At 32.0% G+C, this 10,971-nt stretch overlaps 2 protein-coding genes across 2 annotated transcripts; both read right to left on the bottom strand.

Moving 5' to 3' along the window:
• Positions 1 to 596: 596 nt before the first annotated feature.
• Positions 597 to 2,932, bottom strand: LOC11431334 (GDSL esterase/lipase At5g33370). The gene is made up of 5 exons (XM_003626447.4): positions 2,620 to 2,932; positions 2,333 to 2,460; positions 1,956 to 2,198; positions 1,183 to 1,435; positions 597 to 1,062 (listed from the first exon to the last, which is right to left on the bottom strand). The coding sequence occupies exons 1-5, from the start codon at positions 2,873 to 2,875 to the stop codon at positions 827 to 829; spliced, it is 1,116 nt and encodes a 371-aa protein (XP_003626495.1). The 5' UTR covers positions 2,876 to 2,932; the 3' UTR covers positions 597 to 826.
• A 5,727-nt stretch (positions 2,933 to 8,659) lies between these two features.
• On the bottom strand, positions 8,660 to 10,746 carry LOC11420861 (GDSL esterase/lipase At5g33370). The gene is made up of 5 exons (XM_003626445.4): positions 10,422 to 10,746; positions 10,023 to 10,150; positions 9,651 to 9,893; positions 9,163 to 9,418; positions 8,660 to 9,064 (listed from the first exon to the last, which is right to left on the bottom strand). The coding sequence occupies exons 1-5, from the start codon at positions 10,648 to 10,650 to the stop codon at positions 8,832 to 8,834; spliced, it is 1,089 nt and encodes a 362-aa protein (XP_003626493.1). The 5' UTR covers positions 10,651 to 10,746; the 3' UTR covers positions 8,660 to 8,831.
• Positions 10,747 to 10,971: the final 225 nt, after the last annotated feature.

Below are 10,971 nucleotides of genomic sequence, written 5' to 3'. Positions count from 1 at the left end.
GATAGAAGTATTACATTGAATAAAATAAGGAGGCTAAAACAATTTGTAAACAAGATGAGGTGATGTTGAATTGGTTTAGGGTGTGTTTGGATGTAGGATTTAGGAGGGGAGGATTTACTTTTCTTTTTTAAATTACGAACGCTATAAAATCTTTTTTATAGAATTGAAATAATAAAATGATAAATGATCATATAATACTTTAACCACACTTAATTTATTTTAAAAAAATGTTCAAAATTTTAAATAGAAAAGTAAGTAAATTAAAATTTGAATTTGAATCAAAATTAAGTGAAGATAAGAAAATACAAATTTGTGGGATCAAGTATAGAGTTACTTATTGTTAATCACCATTGAAGTAAAATTGATTGAGGTTGTTTAGAAATTGCTTAAATAGGATCTTGCAAGTGGACGGTTGGATGAACACCTCATATTAGTCGATCCTAGACCGAACACCGAGGTTTCAAAACAAAAAAATATTAGATCTTCAAGTTCAATGCTAGTGGAAGTGTAAACTCTTGAATCGATTATTTCTGATGAAATGCAATAACTTATTTATACATAGTAAAAAAAAAAGAGTGGTAAGGAAAAATAAACTATTGGACACAACAAAAATGACTCAATTATTATATATGCAATTACTTTTGCACTGCAAGAGAGATTGATAATAAAGATAGTGCTCATCCCTCATCCATCAAGTACTATTTAGGGAGCTGTAACTTTTAAAGTTCCAATCCAACTTATACATATAAATCACAAATTAACAAGCAGATCAACTTTTTAAAAGATAGAAAAAACTTGCAGGAATATTAAAATCAATCAAAGCTTGCTATGTGTTTTTGGAATCCAAGGCTAAAACAGTGCTGAGATTCATTGGATACATATAATCAGTTGTGCCTGACAAGATCTGTTGAACAATCAAGCTGTTAGCCTTTTCTGAAGGATGAAATGCATCCCAAAATGCATATTCGTCACGGTTAGGGCATAAATTAGAGAGTGGTGTGCATAGCCCAAGTCCATTGTAGGGTCCTTGACCACAACATGCTATCTGTGATGTAACAAATCCTGCATAACCAATACTTTTTTTTTTATATAAGAAGGTAATATTACCATAAATCTAATAGTTATGCTACCATTATTAAATTACTGTATATCATATGAATATGATTAGTATAGTTACGTTACCATATGCTTGGGGATTATTGACGAAGTCAAGGGCCATCTGCCTTGTGTTAGCTCCCATGAATACATTTGAACCAATTTCATTGTTGAGTTGTTGGATTATTTGAATAAGTTGTGGATTGAACAAAGCTGCTGCACGTTGTAGCTCAACTGAGCATCCCCCATTTGTGCCTCGTTGTGCTAATTCTGCTGGAACACAACCAATTGGACCTGTTCCTGTCACTATCACCCTACGTGCTCCAAGATCGTATAGTCTCTGATATTAAACATCACAACAATATTTCAAAATTCAAATGTTATTATTATTCTAACATATATATCAATCAACACGCTAGCTAACTACTTCATACAACAACAACAACAAAAAAAAAACTATATATGTTTGTGTTTAGTATCATGGTAGGTGTGAATGGTCGTGATTCTAACATACCCACCATACACTACATTAACATTACATCCGAAATGCCTCATTTATTGAGATCTATGAGATGAGATAAAAAGAACACTTCTCTTTCTCTATCATAAAACAAAACGAAGAAAAAGAGCAGTTAATCTATGAGACAGACAAGGGCACCTACCATGCACTGCACACTCCACATTACATCATGTCACTTTTTATCCAATCTTATGTTTGATACAAAATTTATCTGACTTCTACGCCATATATCCATGATTGATACTACTAACCAATTATTTATATAATTTGACCGTGAAATAAATCAAATCAAATCAAATCAAATAATGGATCACATGCTATGAAAAAGAGAGTAATTTACCCTCAAAATCTTCTTATATTCAGATATTATATATCTGACATAATCCGGTAAATTGTATTGGCGTGATCTTGCAGAGAATGGCACTAAGTAATAGTTATTCACAAAATCATTTCCTCCAAGAGTGATGAGTACTAATGCTCCATTCACTAAGCTCTGAGTTTGTTCAGGTCCAATAAGACCACTCACTCTCTGCTGGTATTGTTGAAAATACTCCAATTGCCTAAATATTCTAATTATGTTTATCTGCAATTAATTGTAATACATAGATCATGTCATGAATATCAAATTAAAATGTATGTTTGAATTAGACCCGTGCGTGAGTTTGACAAAATCACAATGTCAATTCAAAAATACACTAAGATAAGAATTTCACTTACAAACTGGATTCCGGTATCATTGAGAATTCCAATGCCAGCGGAAGCAAAATTGGCACCAACTAGTAGCGCCTCTCCATTGAGTTCAGGACTTAAATAAGGCAACGTTGGTTCTGCCCCAAGTGCTTGACCTGCAAAATCATTGCATAAAAAAAAAAAAAAAACTATATAAGTTTAATGTTAATCACATTATTATGGGGGATATAAATTTTGCATGGTTGCTGAGTGAGGGAGAATTAGGTCGAAGATTCAATCTTCACTCTCAAATAGAAATGAATGATTATCTTAACTGATGAAGTCAGGAATGTTGTAGCCATTAGAGAAACGTCCGGTGGGTCTACGAGTTGGATAATCAATGCCATAAGGAGGAGCATCAGCTCGAGCAGTAGTTGCTAAGTAATTATTGTTACCATTATCAACAAGAGAATCACCAAACACAAAGAAAGCACGTTGTGCCACTGTGCCTTTGAAACAACTCGTCAATGCCACCATCAATATGATCACTACATTGATGTAATAAGACTGCAAAACCATAGTGGCAGCCATGGATTTAATTCAACTTAAAATTAGCAATGTATATGAAGACTGTAAGTAGAGGAATGAGGAAAGGTGCTATATATATATAGTGTGTCAGAGATATTAATATGTATATGATGATTTTGGAAAATAATATTGATGGAAGAATGGCCCACACAACAAAAGGTAGTACACAGGTAGTAGTTGCATTTTATTCATACATACATTGGAAAATAAAATTTAAGGTGTGGACTGTCATGCATACATTGCATATATAGTAAGATGCATGTTAAAGTACCCTCTTTTGCACTCTGTAGTATTACTTTACCGACCAATAAGGAAGAATAAATATAACTGCCAATTCTTCATTCCATTCTTGTGCTGCATGGGACATTTACCAGTCAAATTGGATCACACATGTACCCTTGTTGCCATTTCAAAAGTACATTGGTATATAGTTTTAAAACATCACTTTATGGCTATATTTTTTAAATTTTGTGCACGAATGAATATATTAAAAATAAAAATTACTTAAGATCAGTTAGGAAATTGGATTTTAATTGGTTTTCAAGACATTTTTAAGTACGTTAGGAAACCAACATAAGATCTTTCGTCTTAGTGCGTGAAATTTTTAAGACTGTTCTTAAAAAAATATGTTTTAAACCAGTTGGGTACAAACAACCGACTACATACTCTGCTTTGTTATTAGTTGCCTCTTTATACTTGATGTCATTTGAATATAAGACAAATACCAACACAAACATTTTAAAAAAGGGTAGATTGATACACAACTAGAGAGAGATATCTACACATTACATATTAAAACAAACAATACATGTTGGAATAAACAATTTAATAAACCATGACAAAAAATAACATAGTGATAAAACAACTTTGGCAATCCATCCAAGATGATGTTTTTGTCCTTCATATGACACTTTTATTAGAGCTATATATAGTTCACCTCCTCACATACACTTATGTTTATACATCCGGCGAAGTAAAAGATTCATATTAAGATCCGTCATCCAAACAACCGACTTAAAACGTTAACTCTTTTCAACTTAATTTAAAAAATTCAAGTGCGTATACGCACTAAGGTACGGTTCAAAGCTACAAATTATAATTTTAGTTATGATGTACTTCCAATTTATTCACACCGCAAAGAAAAAAACGAACCATAAGTGGCAAAGCACCACCCACACAAAAATAGTCCACCTTAGAATATTTTGAATGTAAACAAATAAAAAATAGCAATTTATGATTACTAAACATTTTTGTTTTCTGATAATTAATACTATCAAGCCAAAAAAAACTAAATAGAGATTGAGTTACAAGCGCCTTGGAAATCAACTGATAACTCTATGACTTTTACTCCATAGACCAAGAGAAAGCCTAAGAACAAACCACTTGAAACTACGACTCATAAGTATCAAAACTCGCCTCTAAAAAAAGTGAGAACTCTATGATTTCTAATGTGAGACGGATGGAGTACATTTCAACAAAATTTATATATTTCATTATGATTTATTAAATGGGTTAAAAAAAATAGAAATAGAAAGTGCTTCACCATTCTCTTTAAACCTCCAAATTTTCTAGTCAGCAATAAGAATGTGTGCTAAATTAGTGAAGCAATCACACTTCTGGATGGTCTTAGTGAATAGTGAAGTTGTCAAAGTCCCTCGATCATTTTTTGTGTAAGTCCTCCTCAAGGGCGGATGCACATTGATGCCATGTGGAGCTATAGCTATAGCTCCACATGTTTTTTTTTTTTTTTTAATAATTAATAAAACACAAAATCAGTAACTCAGTAAATAACTATGTCCTTTTCCCTTTCCCCTGAGTCATGTGCACCTCTTGCCCTCTTCTTATCCTCTCTCTCAACTTTCAATCTCATCCCCTTAGTTTTGGTGTGCAGCTGCTTCTATTGTCACTTTAGCGGTAAGTATTTTTGGTGTGCATAGTGTTTATTTTTATGAAATTGCTAAGTATTAGGTTGGCAGGTGCTTGTTCTTTTGCTTTTAGCACCTTTGTAAGAGCACACTACTGTATTTTAGACTATTTGATCCCGAGTTTTTGTGTTTCTTACACAATCTCAACAAGAATAATATTTGTTGATTAAAAAAAACATTTAGTTTGCATTATTATTTATTTGAAATTTTAACTCCACATGTACTTAAAATCTGGATCGTCCCTCATCCTCCTATCATTGCTATAATTGTTGCTCCTTCATTTTCAACACAGCCGTTAAATTTGCACATACAAAAGTTGTCCGGAATAAAGTACTGTACTATCATTTTAACTGTAATTTTAATTAACTTTTTATTTCTTTGTACTCTATAATTAATATCATGTCTACCACTTATAGGTTATATGAAAAGTATTTATGTATAAACTAATTCTATAAAAATGGTAAAATAAGATCAATATATATATGTTTTTTTATTAATGAACACGCCATAATTTATTTCTATAAATTTTTCCAAACAATCTCATATGCACTCATGTGTGTAGACACCTTCAAATAAATCAATCCGGACAAACTATTGATCTTTCTTGGTGTGGCCTTTGTCTATTTTGTGTTTTGTTTGGTGAGAGCACATCTCCAATATAAAAAAAGTTAAACAGTTATAGAGGATAGAGACAAAATAAATAAGTGTGGTGTCCGGGGTTCGAATTTTGGCCCTTCCATATAATAATGTATGTTCCTGCCAACTGAGCTATGCTCACGACGACTTATTATAAGATAAATATGTCTTCCATTTATATACACTTGATCACAAATGTATGTATAACTCTCAAGATCTAGTAGAGACGTATAGAAAGACACAAGCAGGCACTAGGCAGTAACAAGGGTCAATTCTTGGTTGGATCCAAAGAAAATTGAGTGGTGATTATAAGGACCACATTATTATTATTATTATATCATATGGGTAATGTAATACTATATATGATCGATCTCAAAGTAAAAGCAATAGTATGAGCTGTATAGACTTTATAATACCAACTACTCTTACACCTAATATCCTTGACATCACATAATTCAGCTGGAGAAATGGTTCAACCAACACTACCCTTCACCACAACCAAATGTTAATAATTTGATATTTTATTGACCCCTTCCTCTTAGATTCTTCAATTCAACCAACTTTTGTGGCTATTTAATTGATTCCAAGCAAATTAAGTCGTAAACTTGAATTAAAACTAGCTGTTTCCTCCTCACTCTAGCTAGTAAGAAACAACATGGTTGATGCAATTCACATGGCAATCACTGCACAATGTAACATGAAAAATAAATAACATTAATTCTTTTTGTTTTATTTCATGATGGATCATGGTCAAAATTGTAATTAGATTAATTTACTCCGTATATCGCATTTGGAGGCAGAGTTAATGTCACAAAAGTTTGATGAGTTTATAGACTTGGTCCCTTAGATATTTATTTCACCAATATTGTCCTTAGCTACCAAGCTTCTATTGTTGGCTCACCCCTTTAATGCATTTTTGGGGGGTTTAATTTGGATGTACATTGTGCTTCCATTCCATGTTAGTAGTAAAAGTAGGAATTATGTTAGTTTTTAGAATTTGAACATTAAACTCGTTCTTAAAACTCCTTCAATGCTTCTCAATTTACCAATAGAGCTAACTATGTGGAAGTTTGATGTACTCACTTTTGGTGTGTTGAGACTTGAAACTTACCTAGATGCATGCCTACCTTTTAGAAACTTTCCAGAAATGGTGGAGACCTCTGTTTATGGACTTATTATAAGAATTGTTTTATGAGAGAACCAATTTTTTTATCACGTTATAATGTGCAAGACTAAATCTCTGCATTAGTTTTTCAAATGGAGAGTTTTGCCGATCGTTGTGGTCCTACTCGGTTTGAGAGATTGATTTTTGCAGTTGCATGTAGAAATTATCCAATCACGAAGAAAAATATAATAACTTGAGATATAAAAATATTGCAAATGAAATACTTATAAATTATAATGTGACGAGAGAGTATATTATTTCTCCCATCCCAAAATAATTGACATATTTAAAAGAATAAAATTCATCCTAAAATAAGCGTCACTTTAAATTTTGAAAGTGGTGTCAATTACTCCCTTCATCTCACAACGAGTTTTAACAATTTCACATAGATTAAGAACAATATATAAATGAATGAGAGAAAATAACATTTTTACTAAATTATCATTTAAAATGTATTGGTGTATTCATCACGACCATATATGAAATTAATCTTAATTTGAGTTAAAATTGAAAAACAAATAATTAATATTGCTCTAAAAATAAAAATGTCATACATTTTAGAACATTTTTTTTATAGAGTATTGATATATGTACATCTATTTGATGACAATCTTGTTTCTCTCTTTTCTTATTGGTCAAAAACAATGGAGAGAGAAAAAGAAAAAGAGAGGTAAAGAACATCATATGAGTATGAAAGAGAAAGTTATCACAGATATACAAATATCATTTCTCTTTTTTATATACATAAACGAGTCACTGATTGTGGGGATGGGGGAGTGTACTTTTTCAACTGTAGTGTCTACTAGTAATTTTTTATAGAAGTGTTTATTTTAAGTTTTTTTATAGATGTGTCACCTAATTAATAGTAAATTTATAAATAATATCTTTCATTTTGAATTTATGATCGCAATTTATTAACTTTTAAAAAAATTTAAAATTAAAAGCAACATAAAATATAAATAAAAAAAAGGGGATAAACGTCTTACCACTAGTATTTTTTATTTTATTTTTTGTCAAGTCTTTCCACTAGTATTTTTTTTTTTTTTTTTGTCAAGTCTTTCCACTAGTATTTAATAAGGGTAATGCAGTAAAATAAAAGTTTCATTTGTACATATTTCTTGTGTAAAATGGTGAAATATGTCTATTAATATGGGGTTGAGGCGGTATTATTTTTCAAGACAGCCTTCCTTGTCGTGTCACTCTCATTGTTGTGAATCCCTCTTTAGTCTTTAATAACGTGTGTGTTTTGTTGCTAGCTCGTATAGATATCCCAACACATTAATTCACAAAGTTTATGTAAACAACTTCAAAATCAGTGTGTTTCAAATATTTTATTTTGTTCAAAATAATTGAAAGTAAGATTTAATTACTTTGTTGATCTGCAATAGCAATAGTTTGTAATTGTATCTTCCTTAAAAAATAAAAATAAAATAAAAAATTGTACTTGTATCTCTGAACTTGACAATAATTTAGAATTATAATTACAATATTTTTGAGTCATTTATAATCAGGTTCATATTTGGTGACAAGTTTAGAGATCAGCTACAGATTAGTTAAAAAGTTGTGAATCTAATTAGGTGATAATTAGGCTACCCATGAAAGAATGATGGATAATTTACCCCAACCAATACACATTAGCCACATAAGCACATATTCATGAACTATCTTGATCCCACAAATAAATTGCTCATTTTCATTGGTTGGTGGGTAAATTACCCACCATTCTTCAAAGGTAATTTAGAAAAAACCATCTAATTATAATTTTTTTAAAAGTTTAAGGCTCAAATTGTAAATTATTGACAATGACAAAAATATGGACTAAGTTGCATTTTTTTTAGTTCAATGAACAATTCAAGAATCGATTGAGTAAACATAAGGTCGTCCAATCGTCAAAACCCTTATTTTAGATCTCCAAACAAGAAAAAAAAAATTATAATTTAATACTAATAAGTTGATAAATTGTATAATATCCATAGGTCAACTTGATTTTAATGTTCGGTTTAGAACTAAAAAGAAGTTATATCAATGTGATGATCACAGAAAGAAATGTTTGCACTAGGATTGAAACAAAGGAAGACATTTTATTACTGACAATTTGAGTGGGAAAACCAGTACTCAAGAACTTGGCATGACAAACCACTAGCTATGGAATACAAAACAAAAGGACACAGATAAAGAAAATACACACATAAACTAACAAAAAAACATTAACCAAATGTCTTGGATGGATTGATCAAGTCCTGGAATCTAAGGCCATGATAGTGCTGAGATTCATGGGATACATGTACTGAGCACTGCCCCTAAGGATTCGGTTGACTATGATTTTGTTTGCCTTTTCAGATGGATGGAATGCATCCCAAAAAGCATTAAGTTCTCTGTTTGGGCACAAGTTTGAGGCTGGTGTACAAAGCCCAAGTCCATTGTATGGCCCTTGTCCACAGCATGCTACCTTTGATGTTGCAAATCCTGTCAAAGCCCAATTCAATACATAACATATATAGATAGAGTTGGTCAAAGTCAAACAATTTAAAGGAATATGAATATGGCATTACACTACTACATACCATAAGCTTGAGGGTTGGTAATGTAATCCATGTGCATTCTATATGCATCAGCAGCAACAAAGATGTCAGAGCCAATCTCTTGGTTTAGTGATCTGATCATGTCAACAAGTTGAGGATTGTATAAGGATGCAGCTCTCTCAAGTTCCACACTACACTGACCATTTGGACCTCCTCTCATAGCTAATTCTGCTGGTGCACACCCCATTGGTCCTGTTCCCGTTACAAGAACCCTACGAGCTCCCAAATCATAAAGCCTCTGCATATGGTAGAGTAACATTGACCAGACTTTATTAATACTAGACATGTTTTTTTTTAATGATAGATAGATAATACTAGACATGTTTGAAAGTGACACACTCATTCCTCTACTAACAGCCATTGTTAAACATGCAACCATGTTCATATTAATTATTAAATATCCTTTAACACTTTTGTCAATTGGTTATGTGACAGAGAACATGACTGAAATTTAAACATAGTGATAATACCCTGAGAACTTTGCGGTACTCGGAAATGAGATAACGGACATAATCTGGGAGAGAAAATTGACGAGATCTTGCTGAAAAAGGAACCAAATAATAGTTGTTGACAAAATCATTGCCACCAAGAGTGATGAGTACGAGTGCTCTGTTGACTAGGTTTCTTGCTCCTTCTGAACCAATGTGTGCACTTACTCTTTTCTGATACAATTCAAATAGCCTTAGCTGCTTGTAGATTCGAATGATATGGATCTGCCAAACCAACCAATCATACATGTGTTAATTAATATGTTACTACAATATAATGATCAATTTGGTAGCATTATATTAATGTTTTAACAATTTGAATTATTACTACTAATAGTTTAATGTTACACTTACAAACTGGAATCCGGTATCATTGAGAATTCCAATCCCAGCGGATGCAAAGTTGGCACCAATTAGAAGCTTCTCTCCAACTAGTAGTGGGCTCAAGTATGGAAGTGTAGGCTCTAACCCAAGCTCCAAACCTGCAATTAACAATAGAGTAGCACATTAATTATACAAATGTTAGAAACAAGTATATGATTAGTCAAAATTACATGTTGAATTATTTTAAAATATATACTAGAAAAATAAATTAGCGACAAAAAATAGTGATTGAAAAAATTGAGTTTTCTAGCTAATTCTCTTGTCACTAAATTTGGTGACTAATTTAGAGAAATATTTTATGTTTTCTCTTTCCAAATTTCCCTAGCCGATACAAGTTTTTTTTAGTAGCAATGGTAAACTCGATCTTACTAATTAGGTCAGGGATATTGTAGCCATTAGAGAAACGCCCTGTAGGCCTGTGACTTGGATAATCAATGCCATATGGATAATTGTCGGCTCGGGCCGTGGTAGCAAGAAAGTCATTGTTACCACTGTCCACTAGAGAATCTCCAAAAACAAAGAAAGCTCTTGGTTGAGCATAAGCACAACCAACAAAGCTTATCATTACACAAAAAGCAATCACCAAAGAAGTAGCCATTGCAATGCAAAATAATTGAGAGGACTGAGAAGTGTTACTAAATTGTATGTGATGTATCAATTTGATAACTCGTGGTTTGTATGGAACATGCAAATGAGAAGGGTATATATAAGGTTGAATTCACACATTCTGTAAATAACACTCATTAATGTTATTTTCTACCACACCTCCCAGTGATTTAAAGCAAACCGCCGAATGAAGAAAATTCAAGTGCCTCACATAATTGCTCAATGATCATTGGTCTTAAATTAGATATAGAATTGAAGTGAAAACATCCATCTAACTTCAAGTACATGTAATTTCTAGCCGCCAATGTAGCCA

Source organism: Medicago truncatula, chromosome 7 (genome assembly GCF_003473485.1).
Source record: "Medicago truncatula cultivar Jemalong A17 chromosome 7, MtrunA17r5.0-ANR, whole genome shotgun sequence".
NCBI classification, from domain to species: Eukaryota; Viridiplantae; Streptophyta; class Magnoliopsida; order Fabales; family Fabaceae; genus Medicago; species Medicago truncatula.
The sequence above is the reverse complement of the archived record's forward strand: the minus strand, read 5'-3'. Positions and strand labels throughout refer to the sequence as shown.

Bases quoted from the DNA above. Each gene is read 5' to 3' on its own strand.
- LOC11431334 (XM_003626447.4), bottom strand. From the start codon at position 2,875: ATGGCTGCCACTATGGTTTTGCAGTCTTATTACATCAATGTAGTGATC. The intron at 2,461-2,619 runs GTTAAGATAATC...ATGATTTTGCAG, and splicing joins CAACATTCCTGACTTCATCA to GTCAAGCACTTGGGGCAGAA. The intron at 2,199-2,332 runs GTAAGTGAAATT...AATTAATTGCAG, and splicing joins ATGATACCGGAATCCAGTTT to ATAAACATAATTAGAATATT.
- LOC11420861 (XM_003626445.4), bottom strand. From the start codon at position 10,650: ATGGCTACTTCTTTGGTGATTGCTTTTTGTGTAATGATAAGCTTTGTT. The intron at 9,894-10,022 runs GTAAGTGTAACA...TTGGTTTGGCAG, and splicing joins ATGATACCGGATTCCAGTTT to ATCCATATCATTCGAATCTA. The intron at 9,419-9,650 runs GTATTATCACTA...TACCATATGCAG, and splicing joins AGTACCGCAAAGTTCTCAGG to AGGCTTTATGATTTGGGAGC.